Source organism: Schistocerca piceifrons, chromosome X, assembly GCF_021461385.2.
Source record: "Schistocerca piceifrons isolate TAMUIC-IGC-003096 chromosome X, iqSchPice1.1, whole genome shotgun sequence".
Lineage (NCBI taxonomy): Eukaryota > Metazoa > Arthropoda > Insecta > Orthoptera > Acrididae > Schistocerca > Schistocerca piceifrons.
Window position 1 is genome coordinate 365783298 of NC_060149.1, and position 22435 is coordinate 365805732.

Consider the following 22435-nt stretch of genomic DNA (forward strand, 5'->3'; position numbering starts at 1 on the left):
GAGGTCAGCTGGCTGTTCTACGTACTGTCAACTTCAGCTGATGGTGCTGTATGAAGATGGCCTAAGCATAGGTCGAAATCGGTCATTTTAATAAAATATTATCGCGATCTAGACTGCTTTTTCACTCATTTTATATAGTTTACAAGATTACTATATCCGGGAAGTGTTTCCAAAGAATTTTAGCTTTTTTCTTATTCTTAATTGTACGATCTCGATCTTGTAGACCTCTTATGTTTGACACAATATCAGCAGTGACTTGATGTGACGAGTCGTACACTCGTTCTAATGGTCTACTAGCCCCGAGCTTCCTCCGTAAGGACCAAGCTTCTCTACTTAACTTTTTAAAATCCAAGACTACAACCTTGTCGATATACTTTTCGCATCTCGCAGTATTGTTGTTGTAAAGTAGTTCATCTGCTGTCTAGCGATCTCCGCTTTTCTGGAATTCCTCGTAGAACTTACCGCACTCGACAACCTAGCCGAGGATGTATTCCTTCCGGTAGCTTCTAGGGATGACAGTCATTGCTGTACTGATCACTGCCTCAGTAAACTGCTGATAGTTCCTACGTGTAAGAGGTACCACCCATGCAATTGTCTAAGTTAACGGAGAACGCTTCTCAGTCAACTTTTTAAATTTCCACTTAGGTCGTGGAAACGATTGTTTTACTGTGAGCCCGATCTAAAGTTCAACAAGAACTGGACGGTGCTGGCTATGTGGGGAAATTCGAGAGAACTTCACGTGTTGCTGCTGCTGCTGCTGCTGCTGCTGCTGCTGCTGGCTGCCTATTATTACCGGAGGACAAAGAGTAGAGCTCAGGATTAAACTCCTCATGACAGGCTGCCGATCAGCACGTACCTCGATCTTTGGCGTCAAACATGTGTGTGGAGTGATTTTCATATCAGTCGACCGGAGAATCACCATTTTCTTCATATGTATTCTCCACACTGGTGGTGACTCTTAAGTCCCCGAGATTGTTGGGTAGAGATGGATGTTTAACTGCTATTTTTGCGAGGTACAAACGGGAGGCTTGTAGACGTTAACGATGGTAACGTCGCCAATGTTCAGTTACTTCACGAATATGGTTGTCGGTAGAAATAGCAATAAGAAGCATTTTCAATATTTGATCCCACATGTATCGCTACGCCATAAGGTCGGTTGTATGTGGCACCCAGCAAATCGAAGCCAGATGGTTCGCCCCTTCAGGTGTTTTCTTCGGATTCAGCGCGTCTCCCTTCTGTGGCGACCAGGCCTCTATCGTTGTACTTAAAAATTTTCGTAGGATTTAACATTTAGCTGTACTTATTTCCTCTAAGAGGATCAGAGCTTCCTAATAAGATGGTCCTTACGAAATTCGTTAGCTAAAATCATGTCGCGATATGTGACGTAAGTGCCAGGAGATATAAAAGATGGATTGAGGCCAGTTGTGCTAGTTCATTTAGTGTTATCCGTGTTACGCGTGCAGTAGTCTACTACGAAAGTGAACTGCCACCAATCCTCATAAAATGTCTCTACACAGACGAAGTTCGAGGAAGAAATTGCTTGCATGGTAACTTCAGCCGACATAAAACATTAGATTGCCGATTGTTCTTTTTCGACTAATGTGTTGCGTTATGTGATACCCCGCATGTATCTCCATTTCTTTGTGTCGTAGGATAGAAATAATGAATGTTGTTAGTTAAAAGTGACTCATTCTGTGTTTTATGTAAATATAGTGAACTATGCAACGTTAAATGGAAAAAAAATTGTTTTGAATCAAACTACTTCATTCTACAGCTATGGCTCGTAATTGTGATATTAACGCTCGTGTGGGGGATGGAACGTGAAACTTTCGGGCTGGGACACGGTACGGCGGTTCTCTGCTTATCATTTGACGGTAGGTCGGACGAGTTTCTAAGAACTGGAGAATCCAGTAGGCGTGCGGAACTGGACTCCAGTATGTTAAAACACTGGCCAAAGATAATGAATCTGTCGAGGATCCTGTGTCTGGTGTGGGGACAAAGACAGAGCTGCGTGATTTGCACAACAGAACTTAATTGTGCCCGCTACCTGCTGCTAACATAAACCCTACTGAAAACCTGTAGACGGAGACGGGAGGAAGAATCATCGACGATGTGGGTTTTAGAGAAAGAGCAGGAGCTAGGTCTGGAGAAGTAAATCAGCCTAATAGAAGGAAAAAAGAAGACGCGTAACAGACTTGACCGTGAGTGACAGTAATTCAGGATGACTTTCGGAACTTCGCTTTATTTTCCTGTGATGCTGTGCCACAACAATCTATTTTTCTCCATTTTTTAGAATCACTTCTTCGCAAAATGGAGAAGGTAATTGATGCCGAAAGTATTTGTAGAATCAATAAACAAGCGAAGAAACGCCACGCAACGCGCAGTGAAACGCCAAAGTATGTTACTTAATAATATTATGTCTTCGCTATGTTAATTCCGTATTCCATACTTACGAAGTAGGCGTAGAATGTGGTTGGAGGTGCGCGAATGAGTGCCATACTTTCAATCTGGGATGTCCTTTGCTCATTAAAGTAAATTTCATCTCAGGCCGTACTGTCTGTGTAAAACAAAGGTAAAGGTGCACTGTGGTTCAGGTGTCACGCTAAACTGTAGATCAGTCTGACTGTTTTCGTTAATCGTTCCTCATCTGAAAGGAAAATAAGGCCACATCACGTTCAGTAGCACTACCTGTAGTAACGAGATGTGACATCAGACTCTCCACATTATCTGCTTTACAAAGGAAGACACAATATTCTCGCAAAATGAGATTACACACGTTCATTCGAGTTTCACCCAGCTGATCGGCACATTGAGCCATCAAGACATCAAGCTAGTGATTGCGACAACCTGAAATTTTGCCCCAATTTTTTTCAATGACCACACTTCATACCCTATTTATAACTACAGGACTACTGAAAATCATTCATTCCTTCCTCAAAGTTCTATATTTTCCAAATTATTAAGTGTACAAAAACGATTGATGAACGAATAGTCCCGGCGGAGGTTAGAGTCCTCCCTCCGGCATGGGGGTGTGTATTTGTCCTTAGGATAATTTAGGTTAAGTAGTGTGTAAGCTTAGGGACTGATGACCTTAGCAGTTAAGTCCCACAAGATTTCACACACACTTGAACTTGAACGAATAGAACCGAAAGCACAGAGTTGCCTTGTGCCCACCCGTTAGCGCTACGATTGCACTGCCTTGACAAAATAGCGACAAAACAAGAAAAGAGTTTTTGTGTTAGAAAATGCGACGAGATGTTTATCTGTTACAACAGTGCAGCGAGCAGGCCGGGATGGCCGAGCGGTTCTAGGCGCTACAGTCTGGAACCGCGCAACCGCTACGGTCGCAGGTTCGAGTCCTGCCTCGGGCATGGATGTGTGTGATGTCCTTAGGTTAGTTAGGTTTAAGTAGTTCTAAGTTCTAGGGGACTAATGACCTCAGATGTTAAGTCCCATAGTGCTCAGAGCCATTTGCGCCAGCGCAGCGTGTATTCAGAAGGAATAGTGGAAAAGAACCGCCATGTAAACAGAGCATTGTGCATTGTTGTCGATAATTTAGCGACACTGATTATCTCTGTAAATTAAAAACACCTGTCGACCAAGCGCGCTACATGCAACCGTGACGCGGGTGAGGGACAGTTTCGTTCAGTCCAAAAAAAAAAAAATCAACTGTCCGCGCAAGCCACAAACATGCAATACGCCTGCAAACTGCGGAAGATTTTGCGACGGCGGCTACATTTAAAAGCGCACCGTCTGGAGCCCGTACAAGAATTAAAACCGGAAGGTTATGGCCAGTGACTACAATTTTGCATCGCCGTACAAGAGCACTTGAGGGTGAACATTTCGCCTTTATTCAGTGACGAAGCAACCTTCAATTTATCTGGAAATGTTGTATTGTTTTGTATTGTATTGTATGTTAACCGGGGACCTAGAAACGACGGAGAGGCTCGTCCACTTCATCCCTCCGCCGCCCCACACAGAACCCAGGCTTACTGTACGGTTCGGCACCCGGTGGACCCCCCCCCCCCCCCCCCCCCCCAGGGAACGTCTCACACCAGACGAGTGTAACCCCTATGTTTGCTTAGTAGAGTAATGGTGGTGTACGCGTACGTGGAGAACTTGTTTGCGCAGCAATCGCCGACATAGTGTAACTGAGGCGGAATAAGGGGAACCAGCGCACATTCGCCGAGGCAGATGGAAAACCGCCTAAAAACCATCCACAGACTGGCCGGTTCACCGGACCTCGACGCAAATCCGCCGGGCGGATTCGTGCCGGGCACCAGGCGCTCCTTCCCGCCCGGAAAGCCGTGCGTTAGACCGCACGGCCAACCGGGCGGGTCTGGAAAGGTTAATCACCACAATGTGAAAGAGTAGGGAACTGAAAATTCGCATTAAATTGTGGCGCATGAAAGAGATTCGCCAAAGGTCACGATTTTTTGTACACGGTCAGACGAAGCCGCATGGGCCGTTTGTCTTCTGGGAGAAGACTGTGACGGGTAGCTCTTACCTTAATATGTTTCAGTTGTTTTCCACAACTGGCTCCTGGTTCAGAGAATTTCATCCCCTTATTGAAGCATCGATGTTGGTCGCTACCCAAACGACTAAGTTGAGAATCGCTGGATTGGGCGTAGTGGTAAAAATAACCGTTTTGTTCCTTTTATTGCCCCACCCCACCCCACCGCACCCCATCCCACCCCTTTCCTCTTCTCATCGCCAGACCTTAGGCCTTGTGACTTTCCTACACCAAGGACCGTGTTCACATATCTCGACTGCCAAGAACACTGGAACAGCTCAGAGAACGCATCAGTGTTGGTGTGGTGACCATAAGATGTTGCTACATCGCTACGCATGCGACAGCATGCGTAGCTAATGTTCCAAAATCCCGCGCATAAAGAAAAGATTTCCCCGTGTAAGTACATGGAATTCTATTGATGGTGGTAGGGTCAAGTGTTCCGGATAGCCCTTTGGGTACGGACCATTTGTATACCCTAAAGAAGGATCGTCTTAGTGTCACTATCATATAGTAAAGGTTCAAAGTGTGAATATTAAACACTTTTTCCTGCTTAGGCAAATGCAGCAAATCGGTTGAGTCTTTTTTGCATTTGATGTGGTGTGCGGTGGACTTGATGGAAATTATGGAGGCACTATTGGTTCGTGGGCAGTTCCTCGGAGAACCCCACAAAAAGGGTATTTTTGCTATATTTTCGCCGTCACCAGCGGACCAAAACCCAGCCAAAGACTCTACGAGGGCTGTGCACAGAAAATGACTGAAATTTTTATGATATATTCCTGACATCCAGATCTCCAACAACGTTGAAAATTTTCTTCATATCTTCTTCAGTTTCCATGATATAGAGATTCAAAGTTACTCTGCTCGTACACGTAAAACGTGCACGTAAAATCCGGTGTGAGGAGAAAACATAAAGTGACTGAGAACCACATGTTGTAATACTGAAGCACATGCAAAATTGTTTTGCACGTAAAATTAGTCCTGCGTTATTTCAATTTCACATAAGTAAACTATCTAAATTCTACTCACGAGTAAATTTCTTTTCCTATTACTTACATGCTCTGCTGCAGGAGGGAAATAAGGAACCAGCGGAAAAATGCTCCTATTGGAGCACAAAAAATGCGAACATGTTCGGGTTTATTTAAAAGATTCTGACTGAAATTTGAGGTGCCAGCTGCCTCATTCTACCTTCAACACCTTCAAAAATTTTCCCAAAGATTTTGACATACTGGCATATTTACACCTCTTTATGTTGTGCGAGCATACAATTGCAGTGGCAAAGAGACAAAAAAAAAGTAATAAACAGTGGAAGATTGTAGACAGTGGTTGTGGTATAGAAACAGCAAAAGAGATAATGGCAGTGAGAGACAAAATGATGAACACAATGGCAATGGAACATAATTGACAGTGACAGAACAGTACTAGGAAAAGAGTGAAGGTGGCGGCGCCATAGAGGGGGTAGGGGGGGGAAAAGAGAAAGTGGCATATGGTGAGAGCTAGTAATAATGTGTGTATCTATGAGAATCGACAACAAGGAAGAGATACAGCAGCAGTAGGAAAGAACGAATTATATATTAGCAGTAACAGACAGTAACAGACAGTAAGAGGAGACAGACGAGACTAGTAGTAGTAACGGAGGAGTCTGTGGCTGTAACACAGGAGACAATGTCAGAGAGACGCAGAGGGACAATGACAACGAATATGGATGGATGGATGGATAAGTGAGTGAGAAAGGGCAGTTGAGAGCGGATGGCTATGAACGACTTACAGCGATGGACTGGTGGGTGTGACTGAGTTACAGTTAAGGGATTTTGTGGAAGTTTGAGGTGAGAAAAAAAAGCGAGTATGTTTGCATGCCAAGATTTTTGAATATTTTTAAAGGTGCCGAGGAACTTAGAATGAGGCAACTGGCATCTCCACTTTTCAGTCTGTCTTCCAATAAACAGGAACATAATCTCACATTTCGTGCTCAAATAGCAGCAGTTTTTTCTTTCCGCTGGTAACGTATGGAACGAACTTGACTATTGCTTGAACGTGTGTCGTGTGATCGGAGAAGCACTCGCAGAACATTTGTAGAGTGCGAAATACAAATGTGATTAGTTTCCGGTTTCATTCGTGCATCAGTCGTATTCGTAGATGTAATACCTTCGAAATAGAATGGCTCACTTAACAACAGCCCGTGCTTTCCTCCCTCTGGGTGCAGATGTTACGCTTTTTACTTCATAGGCCTTTTACAAGTACGTCTGTTTGGAACTGGGGACTGATGACCTCGATGTTTAGCCCCCATCAAACCCCAAAACCAACCAACCAACCTGTGCTTTCCGCTTGAAGAAAGCGTATATCCTGCAGATTACGTCTCCCGCTTACTTCTGCAGAATTTCCCTTACCACCACAATCAGCAACGACACCTCGCAACAAATGGAATCGAAATTCACTAAACAACTCGCTGCCATCACGTTTAATACTTGCATTAGCTACGGCATTCACAGCACAACGCTCAGAACATAGTGAACGTTCGTTGGCTGTTGGAACATACGTGACGTACACTATGTGATCAAAAGTATCCGGACACGTGGCTGAAAATGAGTTTCGTGGCGGCCTCCATCGGTAATGCTGGAATTCAATATGGTGTTGGCGCACCCTTAGCCCTCATGACAGCTTCCACTCTCGCAGACATACGTTCAGTCAGGTGCTGGAAGGTTTCTTGGGGAATGGCAGCCCATTCTTCACGGAGTGCTGCACTGAGGAGAGTAATCAACGTCGTTCGGAGAGGCCTGGCACGAAGTCAGCGTTCTAAAACATCCCAAAGGTGTTCTGTAGGATTCAGTCAGGACTCTGTGCAGGCCAGTCCATTACACAGATGTTATTGTCGTGTAACCACTCCGCCACAGGCCGTGCATACTGAACAGGTGATCGATCGTTTTGAAAGATGCAGTCGCCATCCCCGAATTGCTCTTCAACAGTGAGAAGCAAGAAGGTGCTTCAAACATCAATGTAGGTCTGTGCTGTGATAGTGCCACGCAAAACAAGGGGTACAAGCTCCCTCCACGAGAAACACGACCACACCATAAAACCACCGCCTAGTGGCCGCATGGTTTGAAGTGCCATGTCATGGATTGCGCGGCCTCTCCCGCCGGAGATTCGCGTCCTCCCTCGTGTGTGTGTGTGTGTGTGTGTGTGTGTGTGTGTGTGTGTGTGTGTGTGTGTGTGTGTGTGTGTGTGTGTGTGTGGGGGGGGGGGGGGGGGGGGGGGGGGGGGGGGGGGGAGAGGGGGTTTATAGCAAAAGTTAACTTAAGTTAGTTTAAGTAGTGTGTAAGTCTAGGGACCGATGACCTCAGCAGTTTGGTCTCTTAGGAATTCACACACATTTGATCATTTTTTTAGATGACGTTCACTGGGCATTCGCCATAGCCACATCTTGCCATCGGATCGCCACATTGTGTACCGTGATTCGTCACTCCACACAACGTTTTTCCACTGTTCAATCGTCCAATCTTTACGCTCCGTGCATCAAGCGAGGCGTCGTTTGTCATTTACCGGCGTGATGTGTGGGTTATGAGCAGCCGCTCGACCATGAAATCAGTTTTCTCTCCTCCCGCCTAACTGTCACAGTTCTTGCAGTGGATCCGGATGCAGTTTGGAATTCCTGTGCGATGGTCTGGATATGTGTCTGCGTATTACACGTTACGACCCTCTTCAACTATCGGCGGTCTCTGTCAATCAACAAACGAGGTTCTTCCTGCACGCTTTTGTGCTGTAAGTTCCCTTCACGTTTCCACTTCACTAACACATCGGAAACAGTGGGCCTATGGATGTTCAGGAATGTGAAAATGTCTCGTACAGACGTTTGACCCAAGTGACGCCCATTCACCTGACCACGTTCAAAGTCCGTGAGTTCAGCGGAGCACCCCATTCTGCTCTGACGATATCTAATGACTGCTGAGGTCGCTAATATGGAGTACCTGGTAATAGGTGGCAGCACAGAGCACCTAAAATGAAAAACGTATGTTTTTGTGGGTGTCCGGATACTTTTGATCACATAGTGTAGGTGCGCAGAACAAGCCTAAACTCAACCGCCAACGTTCGCGACTCCAACTGTAGCTTGAAAGATGATTCGAGCTCTCGCGAAGCCCTTCCTTTGCTTGTGTTCTGCAAGGCTGACATAAACAGGTCTGTACTCCTGACACCCTCAGTGATAATTTTTTGTTGTTTACTTCTGCCATAACGTATCTCTGAGCTATAGCCCTTGCAATACATATCATTCTGCAAGAACTTGCTAACTAGACAGCTGGCTTTACTGTTCCTTAGTTTAGTACCCATGATAGTTATTAAGTTATAAATCTTTTCGTTCGCAGCCGGCTATAAAAATGCTTCTGAATACAAGTGGAAGAATTTTAACCTACCATTCGGAGTCTTACATAAATCAGCAACCAAACACAAGAAGTAACGCAAATAATTTCCTTTGTGACGTTGTCAGAAGAAGTGACTAAATGTGATCAGAGGTTTTCTCGGCGTGATTCATGGTGAGCTTCCGGGTCTTCTGCCGAGTTGTTAACATTGTATGCACAATATTTCGATGACTGTTTCATTCGTCTTCGTGAGGTACCTCTAGTTTCGCTGATGTGTGTTCACGCTGCCTGGTCTACCAGACTCTGAACTATAGTTGGTCTCGCGCCACTAATTATAGCCTAGTTCGATTCTCGTCGCCTACTAAGTTCTTTGTGCTCTTTCGTTTTCAGAGCTCGCAGTGATATTCTGTGAAACGCAATTTCTCTCAGCGTTTTCCTTGCTCCGGTGCATGTAATGCTCGGCGAGATCCTTATAAACTGAGTGACAGACCCGAAGTGAAATCTCCGCCCCCGTTTATTATTTTCCCTGACGCCTTTATTTCGAGAGACTTCTTAATTATGCTGGCCCATAAACTTCCCGTTTGCACCACCATACTGGCTTCATCCTATTTCAGTTAGTGACTGGATTCTAGGCAGAGCGATACACACCCGTATTTCGAAGACCTAGATCAGTTGTAGTCAACCTGGTCCCTGCCGCCCACTGGTAGGCGTTCCAGCTTTCAAGGTGGGCGGCAGACGGCATGGATTTTAAACACATTTTCATTAGCGTTCCATAAAATTTGGATATAAATTATTTGGTAAGTAATTATTATTACATGCTGTAATTTACTGTAACTCTGCTTTATAAATTTTATGAACTTACTTCCCTACCATATAAATCACCATTACTGTGGAATTGACGGGCAATTGGAAAATTTTACTACTAGCAAGGGTACAAAAGTGCGCGGTAGGTAAAAGCGCTTGACCTCCCCTGACCTAGATAGTCTAGCGTTGCAAAGAAGACTTTTGATCTTACAAGTTAGCTGAAGGGAGTGAAATACACTGGATGTCATGTTACAGTAGGAGTCTGCAAATCTCTCCGGGTATTGTGCCAGCATAAGGTAGATGTGCGATTTTTTGTTTGTTTTCCTCGGTCTCTCTAAAAAACGTAAAGATTTCCTGGAACATTTAAACTCTGTCTATAGCAATGTTAAACCCACCATGGAACTTGAAAAGTGCCACGTACATTTCCTCGACGTGTTAAGAGAAGAACGAATTCCCGGGCCACTGTGTATATAGAAAACATTCGCACACTGACCTCTGTCTCAATGCCTCGAGTCATCACTATCGGTCACAAAGAAATTGAATGCTAAATACTGCGCTCATAGAGCTCCAACACTTCCAGACAAGGAGAGTCTCGCAAATGAATTAAATCACCTAAAAACAGTGTTCCGATGGAATAACTGCCCGTACTGTTAAACTGAGAGGGTGTTGGAGTCAAAATCAAGAACGGTTGAGAAATAGGCTGAGACAGAGAAAGAGACCGAGGAAGAGAAGCCAAAAATGGCTTACCTACCTTATTCTGGCCCAACATTCCGAAAAGATCAGTTGACTTCTATAGGAAACATGACGTCCTATGTATTTTGCTCCCTTCAGCAAAAATAAGCGTTCTTTGTAATGTTAGAGACGAAGTAGGTCTCGACAACCGAGTGTGTATCGCATTCCATGCGAATGTGACACGAATTATATGGGGCAGACTACCAGAGCAGTCGAAGGGAGACGCATGAAACGTTAGCGGCACAGAAAAGTGAAACAACCGAGCAAATCAGCTGTCGCTAAGCAGTGCCTCGAATATAATCGCGAAATGGAATATGGTGGGATCAGTATCGTGGCGCAACCACCAGGTTTCTGAGACAGCATAATCAAGGAGTCTATCGAAATAAAGATGTCATAAAACTAATAAATAGGGACGGAGGTTTCAATTTATAGGGGTTTGGGAAAAAAAACTACCCCGGCCGGTGTGGCCAAGCGGTTCTAGGCGCTTCAGTCTGGAACTGCGCAACCGCTACGGCGCACGTTCGAATCCTGCCTCGGGCATGGATGTGTGTGGTGTCCGTAGGTTAGTTAGGTTTATGTATTTCTAAGTTCTACGGGACTGATGACCTCAGAAGTTTAGTCCCATAGTGCTCAGAGCCATTTGCACCATTTTTGAAACACCGCAAAGCACACCATTAACTGACAAGGTGTGAAATCTTCACGGTCGCGCTTCTAAACTTTAAGGTGCAATTTTCAGTGCCAAAACTTAAAACTGTTGCTTTACAGAAATCGCAGTTATCAGTCTATTATGCTAAACATAAATTCCACGATTGACGCTATTCCTAACCATAATTTTGTACTCTGTTACATGTCCGAGTATTCCGTTAGTTTTGTAGGTATTGGTGCATCTTCTATTTTTGTAGTCGTGTAATACATCGTGTACATCTGTTTCAACTAAAATGTATGTTGCATTCCTAGATTTTTCCGATGATTGACAGTTTGTGAAAGAAATCACGAAAAGCCTTTTTCAGAAAAAGGAGGGTTATTTGTGCTTAGCATTTTTTTTTTTTTTTTTTTTTGGATACTGGTCCATGGCATACAGAAACAGGAGCGATAAATAAACTCTCTGAACCGAATACAGCTTCTCTACTAACAGCTATTAGTCAAGTCAGCGAAGATTGTCCAGGAAAATTGCACTTTTGTAATCCTCATTTAGATAAATCTTTCGTTTTTATGTTCATTTTTATAGCTTTCCGTTGCAGGAAGATTTGCAAAAAGTGCTTCCGGAAAACAGTAATTAAAACGTAATGTGAATAATTAGTAAAGGACCCTGCTTGCAAAATGCTGTAAATATCGCTGTTGGGTGTTTCTTCGTACCTGGGGGACCCTTCAGTGGTAGTACTAAACCCACTGCGGAGAAACGGGGAAACAGTTACTTCACAATAATAGCATGCTTCAGCTGCATCATTATTATATGTGTAGGAAACTGTTAATGTGGTAATTAGTTCCAGTACATTCGCTGATGGTGCGCAGGAAGGAGGTGTCGCTATATGCTGTCGTTGTCATTGTGTGTACCAGAAAATAATAATTCTTGTAATAGTAAAAGGCCTCTGTGCGTAACTTAAAGGCACGCCCTTAAAATTCAAATAGTCTCTCGTACCATCTTCCATCGGAGTTAAGTATTTTTTTTTTTTTTTTTTGGCGACCTCGGTGTGACAATGCAATCAACAAATAAATCATGCAGCCCTTCCCTGGGTCTTTCCTTTCTTCCGCCAGTCTAAGCTAGGTAAAGGTTCCTTAACAACGAGTACTAAAAAAGAAACGGTTGGAGGCGATAGTCTTCTAAGCTGCCACCTTCTTAGATTGGTTAATCTTAAGATTCTGGCAATGAATGTGTGTACCATTTTCTTTTCGAAAGAGACAGATTTATGTGGTTGTTCCATGTTAAGTCAAACCCGATGGATATTAAGAGATATTTGACAGCCATGGTGGAATCCAGTGATGAAAGAAATTTCAACTCAGCGCCCCCCCCCCCCCCCCCACGCAGTCCCACCCCCCTTGCTAATTGGTAATTACGTCCATCTTCTCTACACACACACACCCCACCCCTATCCCCCCGGGTTCCCAAACTGTAGTTTTCAAATGGAGACCTAATTTACCTTTTAGACAAGTTCTCTTACGCACTTAACTTTACCATAACTTGTATATTGTTTTTTGCAGATGGTGAGTTAAAAGTCCTAAATTTTCACGTAAATGTAAATTCACTTCCGTTTAAGTCCTAATTTTTTGAATTCGACGAAGTTTTTCAAAGTTGACTATAACACTAAATCATACATTCATAATTTGGACGATGTTCATATTAAATTCGATTTTTTTTCACATCAAAGGTCGTCTTATCGATACTTCTAGAAAATGTGTTATTACTCACAGGAATTGATTTAATCCTGGGACACATACGTCAGGCCTCAGTATATTAATGGTAATTGATGGTAATAAATTTTTACGACTGTTCCCAATGTTGCGCTATTAATAATGAGATTTTATAGATCTTTGTCAGCATTGAGAATTAAGTTTCTCAGACTTCGGTTTTAATGCTTGAAAAATGCTTTCCCACATAGAGTGCAAATTTCCAAGCTGATCAATTAGTCTGTAAAACATCATAGCTTCATTTCAAAATGTCTCTCAGGAACCGAGGTGAACTGATAGTTGTCGTAGTTGTCCATTTTAGGCGAATCCATGTTTGAATTCCAATATTGTCAACATTACTTTTTCTAAGGCATTTTGAGAAAATGTGGTTGCAAAATACTACGGTTGTTTGGTTAACTAGACGCTGTAGATTTTCACAGTGCTCAGCCGAATATACACGCAACGTACAACAACATAGTTTCATCAGTCTTAATACTGACTCTTCCCCGCTGCTAAATAGGTGGTCAGTGTCAACAGGGTTCGTGGAACTCCAGTGTCGGCGCTTTGCCTTCTTGTCCACTTCGTGCACGCGTATTACCCCAAAGACATTCTAGTGGATTGTGGTAGTTATTTAAATTCACCTCCATTCTTTCTGTCAGTAATAGAAAGAACAGTCAAGCTAAAAGCCTCATCATCCACTCCCCTCTCCGGTTATCCCTTTCATTCCACCGTCCTTTAAAGACGTGAAGGCTGTCATCTTCTCCCGTTCGACAACGAAGGCTTAGCCCTACTGGCTGTCAGATGATCTTCCCTTCTTTCGTGTCGTTTCTGGTGTCCATCTGAAACACACGAAAAAAGTTAGGTTAATATGTTACAAGAACATGTTACCCTGTCAGCGAAGTATGACCACCTGGTAGCATAATGGGGGTGCATTCTTGGGTGCAGGGTGGAGACGTCTCTTCCGCAACTCCCTACTTTTCCTTTAGAAATCATCGATCGATCACCTACACTTATCCCGGATGTGAGATATTCCGGTTACATGTGTGAGTTCCGCCGTCAGGGAATCCAGTGGTAGGTGCAGAATGACTTTGAGATCGCGATTTTGTAACCTCTGGAAGTAGTCGATAAGTGTGTATGAGGCGGGTTTCCTGCACTACAGCTGCTTAATACAAAACTTGGCGCAATAGCAGTAAAATTTCAAGGTTCTATTGGGTAGACACTATCTGATAGAGTATCCGGACATGTATTAGTAGACATTAGTATAGGTGGTATCCACCGATCGACTTGATATCCGCTTGAACTGTGCTGAGGACACTTTCAATGAGGTATCTGAATATCTGTGGTGGAATGACAGCACATTCTTCCTCATGATCCGAAACCAGGGAAGTTAGTGATGTTGGATGCTAGGGTCTTGAGCTAAATCGACGTTCTGACACATCACAAATGTGTTCCATTGGATTCAGTTTGAGACTCAGAGCATTCCAGTCCTTTTCAGAACTGTTATTGCCCACAATTCAGAGCCTCATCGGTGCTGCTTCGTGGAAGGGTGCACTGTCATGCTGATGCAAGCAGTCATAGTTTCCAATCTGTTGCCATCCTGTATATACTACACAGTTGTATAGGATGTGTTCGCATCCTTACACATTTACCGTTTTCTTCAGCCCAATAATTGGACCATACCCAAACCACGAAAAACACCCCCATGCTGTAAGTCGACCTCCTCTGTACTTCACTGTTGCCACTATACGTGGAGGCAGTTAACGTTCTCCATGCATTTGTCAAACCTAAACGTTGGTTAACATTGCCTACAGAAATGCATGGCTTGTGAGAAGCTGCTCGATCATTGTACCTCATCCTTTTTAACTTCCTGTGCACAGTCACAGCGGTAGCTGGACTGCTGGTAGAACTCTGAAACTCCAGAGGGATTCCTTAATCTGATTTCATGTGCTCCTTTTTTTCTCCTTTTTGCAACCCCCCCCCCCCCCCTTTCTCAACAGTCTCTGTCCAACAGTACATCTGCCTGGCTCTTGGTTTAGCAGTGATTGTTACTTTTCATTTCCACTTCAGAATAAAATCACCAACTTTCGACTCGGACAGCTTCAGAAGGGATGATGTTGTTCCTCATGGATTTATTTCTCAGATGACATCCAACGACTAGTCCACGTTCAAAGTGATTGAGCTCTCTTGGCCAACCCATTCTGATGTTTCTGCTTCGATACTGACGTCACAATACTCATCGCCTCTCCATAATGACGTGCTCGCCTCGTGACACGTAGTGATCAGTTCTGCATTACAATGGAGTGTCCGGATGTTTTGCATCATATAATGTAACTGGTGACACCGTCGCCCCTCTTCTTTCCACGATGTCTCCGACGTGCTGGCGCTGTGATAGATGCCTGCCGAGCAACTCCCTCCTCGTCAAGTACACTACTGGCCATTAAAATTGCTACACCACGAAGATGACGTGCTACATACGCGAAATTTAACCGACAGGAAGAAGATGCTGTGATATGGAAATGATAAGCTTTTCAGAGCATTCACACAAAGTTGGCGCCGGTGGCGACACCTACAACGTGCTGACGTGAGGAAAGTTTCAAAACAATGGTTCAAATGGCTCTGAGCACTGTGGGACCTAACATCTGAGGCCATCAGTCCCCTAGAACTTAGAACTACTTAAACCTAACTAACCTAAAGACATCACACACACCCATGCCCGGGGCAGGATTCAAACCTGCGACCGTAGCAGTCGCGCGGTTCCAGACTGAAGCGCCTAGAACCGCTCGTCCACCGCGGCCGGAAGGAAAGTTTCCAACCGATTTCTCATACACAAACAGCAGTTGACCGGCGTTGCCTGGTGAAACGTTGTTGTGATGCCTCGTGTGAGGAGGAGAAATGCGTACCATCACGTTTCCGACTTTGATAAAGGTCGGACTGTAGCCTGTCGCGATTGCGGTTTATCGTATCGCGACTTTGCTGCTAGCGTTGGTCTAGATCCAATGACTGTTAGCAGAATATGGAATCGGTGGATTCAGGAGGGTAATACGGAACGCCGTGCTGTATCCCAGCGGCCTCGTATCACTAGCAGTCGAGATGACAGGCATCTTATCCGCACGGCTGTAACGGATCGTGCAGCCACGTCTCGATCCCCGAGTCAACAGATGGGGACGTTTGCAAGACGACAACCATCTGCACCAACAGTTCGACGACGTTTGCAGCAGAATGGACTATCAGCTCGGTGACAGTGGCTGCGGTTACTCTTGACGCTGCATCACAGACAGGAGCGCCTGCGATGGTGTAGTCAACGACGAACCTGGGTACACGAATGGCGAAACGTCATTTTTTCGGATGAATCCAGGTTCTGTTTACAGCATCATGATGGTCACATCCGTGTTTGGCGACATCGCAGTGAACGCACATTGGAAGCTTGTATTCGTCATCGCCATACTGGCGTATCACCCGGTGTGATGGTATGGGGTAACAATGGTTACGTCTCGGTCACCTCTTGTTCGCATTGAAGTCACTTTGAACAGTGGACGACATTTTAGATGTGTTACGACCCGTGGCTCTACACTTCATTCGATCCCTGCGAAACCCTACGTTTCAGCAGGATAATGCACGACCGCATGTTGCAGGTCCTGTACGGGCCTTTCTGGATACAGAAAATGTTCGACTGCTGCCCTGGCCAGCACATTCTCCAGATCTCTCAACAATTGAAAACGTCTGGTCAATGGTGGCCGAGCAACAGGCTCGTCACAATACGCCAGTCACTATTCTTGATGAACTGTGGTATCGTGTTGAAATTGCATGGGCAGCTGTACACGTACACGCCATCCAAGCTCTGTTTGACTCAATGCCCAGGCGTATCAAGGCCGTTATTACGGCCAGAGGTGGTTGTTCTGGGTACTGATTTCTCATGATCTATGCACCCAAATTGCGTGAAAATGTAATCACATGTCAGTTGTAGTATAATATATTTGTCCAATGAATACCCGTTTATCACCTGCAGTTCTTGGTGTAGCAATTTTAATGGCCAGTAGTATAGATAATGCTCACGTAGAGAACCACAGGAGTAACCAAAACTTATCGCCTGTTTCTTTTCCTAATGGTGTGATTTGTTGTCGGCAGGCGCTATGAAGTCGATGTGGGCGTGCCGGTCGGTGCGGCGGCTGGTGGTGGCGCTGGTGGCGTGGGGCCTGGCGCTGGTGGCGGTGCTGCAGCTGACGTCGGACGCGGGCGGCGCGTCGCGGCCCGTGCTGTCGGGGCCCAGCCGGCTGCTGCTGCACAAGATGACGGACGCGCGCACGGCGCGCTCGGAGCTCACCACGCAGCTCAACGCCACGGCCGACCAGCTGGACGCGCTCGTCAGCCTCGAGCCGCTCGTCGACAAGTCGGCCGCCTGGTCCGAGGCGCGCATCGTCCAGGAGGTGCAGCGCCAGATCCCCAGCCTGCCCATCGCCTACTGGAACCGCCACAAGAACAAAGCCATGTACTACAAGAACGAGAGCTGCGCCAAGTTCCCCAGTATCTTCGAGCTAGAGTTCAACAACGTGTACTGGCAGACGCTGCAGACGAGCAACGGTAGCTTCCAGCTGTACGGTGCCTATTACGACGTGCGCAGGTTCAGCAGGATCGGCCCGGCCGTCCGTATCCTGGGAATGATAAACAGGATCGAGCCCACTGTAAAGACTTACTGCCAGTTCTGGTTCGAGTCTCAGAAGGAGCCGGTTTTTGTCAAGACTCTCGAGTACAAGTACGTATGGTACAGGAAGTGGGGCAATTACAAACAAGGCATCTACCAGCCGTACTTAATAGCGTGCCAAATTCCGCACAAGTTCCACAAGGAGGTGCCCGCCTCCGTATCCCTCGTCGAGAAGTTGTGCGACACCGCCACGAACAACCTCAGGGTCATCTACGACCGGCCGGAGAAGAAGAAAGACTTCGCAGTCTGCGTCAAGGGGCTGGACTTCCTTCACGAGGACCTGTCCGTCAGGCTAGTGGAGTGGATCGAACTGCTGGGCATACTGGGTGCGGACAAGATCTTCTTCTACGAGCTGCAAGTGCACCCCAACATCAGCAAAGTGCTACGTTATTACGAGAAGCAGGGTCGCGTTAGCGTCACGCCGCTGACGCTGCCCGGCGGCCAGCCCAATGTGCCCGGCTTCCAGCACATGTATCTGGTGCGCAAGGTAAACCACAAGCGCCAGAACGAGCTGATTCCCTACAACGACTGTCTCTACAAGAACTTGTATACGTACAAGTACATAGCGTTGCTGGACGTGGACGAAGTCATCATGCCCATCAACACTGCCTCGTGGAGGGAGCTCATGGACATCGTCGAGCGCAAGTCATTAGAAATCAGAAACGAAACGAGGGCATCCTACAACGTCAGGAATGTGTACTTCCTGGACGACCTGATCCACAATCACGGCTGGTTCAAGAACATTCCGAAGTACATGCACATGCTGCAGCACGTGTACCGCAGCAAGAACTTCACGAAGCCGAACCAGTACGTGAAGTGCTTCCACAACCCGGAGCGCGCGCTCACGCTGCACAACCACTTCCCGCTGGCGTGCCTCGCTTCCGGCTGCACCTCCTACTCCATAGACACTGCCGACGCGCAGCTGCAGCACTACAGGGCCGACTGCGTCAAGACCCTGAAGAAGACTTGCACCGAGTACAGGAAGAACAGTGTCATCGACACTACTATTTGGAAATACAAAGACAAGCTGATCCGTAGAGCTACCGAGACTCTGAGGAATCTCGGTTTCTTCGACATTGGCAGCAACAGTATTAAGTAATTCTGTTAAGTCTGCGTATAATTTATTTTTCCGCGATGAAATATTTTGCGTATGGAGTGAACGCAGTGTGTTTGCGTGTGAACTTGAGTGTTTTTTACTTTCCTCTTTGACGCTCCATGCGCGACGTTTTTGTGCTACCTGAAGTGGCGCACTGTCATGTACTTAAGTGAACTTGTGTTCGTGTGCGACTAACTTTTTTTCGTTTTCCTGCAAAAGATTATGGACTGAGATTGATTCCTATTTATCGACAGCAGTGTGAAAGCAGCTTATTTTTTCCGCTCGCATTTACATGCGAGAAACGCATTTATTTTTCTTCTTCGTTGAATAAAGTCGATGAAATAAACGATGTATTTTTTCTCTTGTGAAATAAAAGCGCAGCAGCTTGCAGTAACAATTTTCTAATACTTTTTGTAACCTCAGTAACAGATTGCCTTGTTGCTTCATTACCAGTAGAAATTACCTCCCCACTCAGCACTTTGTCTCAAAGCTCGTTTCACGTGTCGAGGACGTGAAATAGTTACAGTGCTGCTAAAGCATCAATAAAATACAGACGGAAAGCAGTAACAATAAAAATACAGGGATTAAGATGTAAACAAGAATTTATGAAATATAGAAAGGAGACAGACCAGTATCCGAATGCTATGGCTGTAATAGTGCTGCAGATGTTTTCTTTGATGAAAATCGGACTATTCGTGTTTCTGAATTTTTGGCTTTATTTTCTGACGTAGGCCTACTGTTAATTTTTCGAATACTTCGATGTTACATCACACTGTTTTTCTTTTTCTTTAAACATGACTTAGTACAACAAACAAAACTCTCACACATGGCACAGCGAGAAAATAATTTAACAGGTAATTTATATTCTACTTACAAGGCACAGCGATTAAGATACACTACGTTTTCGGCATGTCAGAGGTTGAAATTCTTTTCTACTCTAAGGTTTCGTTCGCTGAATGAGATTTTGTTGATGATAAAAGGCTAGGTTAGCGGTATTTCTGCCCAGTTTTTATCTAGGTCTTGTAAGAAAAATGAAAGCAAGAGTGCTAAAACGCCTTAAATGCATTTACAAATTGCAATAATTTCCGTATTGTATGTTAAAATATCAGGTTTCCCGTTCATATTCCGCAGAGTTAGCTGATCACGATTGTAAAATACAAGTTCTATGAATAAAAAGAAAAACTGTACACAGCTCATTCTAATTTTGTTGACGAATTTCTGGATTTGAATCATCATCAGACTCCAGAAATGCTCTCCATTTTAAGTTAGGATTTTGTTAGGAATCTGATTTCGTCCCAAAGTTCTCACTGGATTTTAACGTTTTGGACGACTGGCTGCTTTCTGATCTCGGATAGCAATAAGAGTGGTCAGCCAGCTATGTTCATCTGGGGAAAGCTTTTGCCTTTATCCAACAAATTTTCATTTCCTGAAGCAGTGGTCTTCTGTTAAATTTATCACAATTTTATTTAAATGTGAGGTCGTGTTCATGTGCGTGCTTGGTGACACGCACGTTCACGCATAATTCGATTAGTTTTATTATACTAATGATTTTAATAATTTACAAAAGAATAGTTTTCTTCAGCCACATTTCTGTTCCAGTGTTCATTGACACGAAGCGTCACGGTAGCATGCTGCATCGTCAGATGCCTATTATTTATACGTAAATTATTATATTAGACATTCCTGTGAAGTGCACAAGAATTTTGCTGGCTGTGCCTGCGAGGTTATGTTCCGAGATATTATTGTTCTTGCCCAGAAATATGAATTTTAGTTTACACGATTTTCGTGCGTTGTATTATGTAAATAATGTCGAAGATATTTTTGCTTAGATGTAGTGGGAATATATCCTCACCTGGCGCGCGCGCGCACAACACTATCATTTCACAAGTTCTCCTAAAGTTCTTCGCGGTTGTGTGGCTAGTGCATGCCAAAGATTCAACTGCTGAGACAATACTGTGGCTACAGATATTTCTGTAAAAGTATGTCTACATAATTGTACTTATCCAACGTGGTTTTCAGTGTTCTTTTCCAAAAGATATTTTCTCATTATTAATAGGACAAGTACTCGTAAGCATCTATACTGTTAATTGTACAAGCATTCGCTAAAACCGAAATTTACTCACAATGACATCTTAAACATGCAAAACAAAAAGAATGACATAGGCCCGCTATGATAAGACTCCGTCAGAGGAGCGCGATGTGACAATAGGCACAGTTGACAGAGGTTTGTACGGTTGTCCATGGACCGCACGTCTACAGCATCCTACCATTATCCAGGTTTACATGTCGGCTGGCTGGCGCATGATTGCGACTTCCTAGCTCCATCGAGAGGCAGGTGGGAGGTTAGTGTTAAGACCCTCCAGCTCTCTCTCTCTCTCTCTCTCTCTCTCTCTCTCTCTCTCTCTCTCTCTGCGCCAGAGCGTCATATCAGCGACCTGTTTGCAAGTTTTCAGTTTATCCTCAATTTGCGTCATTTTAAAATTATTGACCTCTTTCCTTGCTCCCCATTCTTGACGGTTCCTGTTTGTTCCTCTCACTGTCGTCGTCGTCGTCAGTCCTAAGACTAGCTTGATGCAGCTCTCCACACTATTCTTCTCAGTGCAAGCCTCTTCATCATCGCGTAACTACTGCGTCCTACATCTATTTGAATCTAAGAGGGCTATCCACAAAGTACATTATGTTTTCATTTGTGTCCGTTAGGGGCGGGGCTAGCGCGGCCATCTTGGTGTCATGGCATTCCGCCGCTCAGTCGGCATCCTGCCGTGCTGTTGAGAGGTTCGTGCTGTACTCCGTTGAGTTACTGTGACAGTTTGAAATGTCAGCGTTAATTGAAAATGCCGCGAAGTGTGAGGTGCGTGCTGTAATAAGATTTCTGACTGCAAAAAACTGTACACCGATAGAAATCTATCGGCAGCTTTGTGAAGTGCATGGGGACAACATAATCACTGAAGGTGGAGTGCGTCAATCGGTCATAAAATTTAAAAATGGCCGAACTAACGTTCACGACGAAGAGCGAAGTGGAAGACCCAGCATAGTGACTGCCGAACTTGTCGAAAAAGTCGATGCCGCAGTCCGTGAAAACCGTAATTTCACAATAACGGAACTCTCTATAAGTTTTCCACAAATTTCACGAAGTTTGTTGCACGAAATCATTACCGAAAAGCTTGGTTACCACAAGTTTTGTGCAAGATGGATACCAGAAATCTTGTCAGAGATTCACAAAACTCAGCGACTGGCTGCAGCGTTAACGTTTTTGGACACTTACGAGAAAGATGGCGACTCATTACTCGATCGCATCGTCACTGGTGACGAAACATGGGTTAAGCATGTGAACTGCGAGACAAAATTGCAGTCAATGCAGTGGGGGCACACACATTCCCCCCAAAAACGCAAGAAATGCATGCAGACAATGTCGGCAAGGAAGGTGATGGCGACTGTCTTTTGGGACAGAAAAGGTGTGATTTTTGTGGATTTCCTGGAAAGAGGCACTACAATAAACTCTCAAAGGTATTGCCAAACTCTGCACAACCTCAGAAGAGCAATAAAAAACAAGCGCAGGGGAAAGTTGGGCTCAAAGATCTTGCTGATTCACTACAACGCCCGGGCCCACATGGCAAATGCCACTCGTGAAGTTCTCGACTCTTTTAAGTGGCAGTTGTTTCCTCATCCGCCTTACAGTCCCGACCTGGCACCGAGCGACTTCCATTTATTCCCAGCAATGAAGAAGTGGTTGGCTATGCGCGTTTTGATGACGACGCACAGCTTCAAGAAGAGGTAACCACTAGGTTGAAGGCGCAGGCGGCCGAATTTTACGACGAAGGAATTTCCAAGCTCGTCTATCGCTACGATAAGTGCCTTAA

General features: G+C 45.0%; 1 protein-coding gene across 1 annotated transcript in view; it reads left to right on the forward strand.

Annotated features, from left to right (window-relative positions):
* The window catches only part of LOC124721457, a 251326-nt gene extending 232354 nt beyond the window's left edge, over positions 1-18972 (forward strand). The window contains exon 3 of the mRNA XM_047246443.1: positions 16906-18972. Within this exon, the coding sequence (XP_047102399.1) occupies positions 16911-18578 (1668 nt within the window). The 5' untranslated portion in view covers positions 16906-16910 and the 3' untranslated portion in view covers positions 18579-18972. The remainder of the gene's footprint in view (positions 1-16905) is intronic.
* The last annotated feature ends 3463 nt before the right edge of the window (positions 18973-22435 follow it).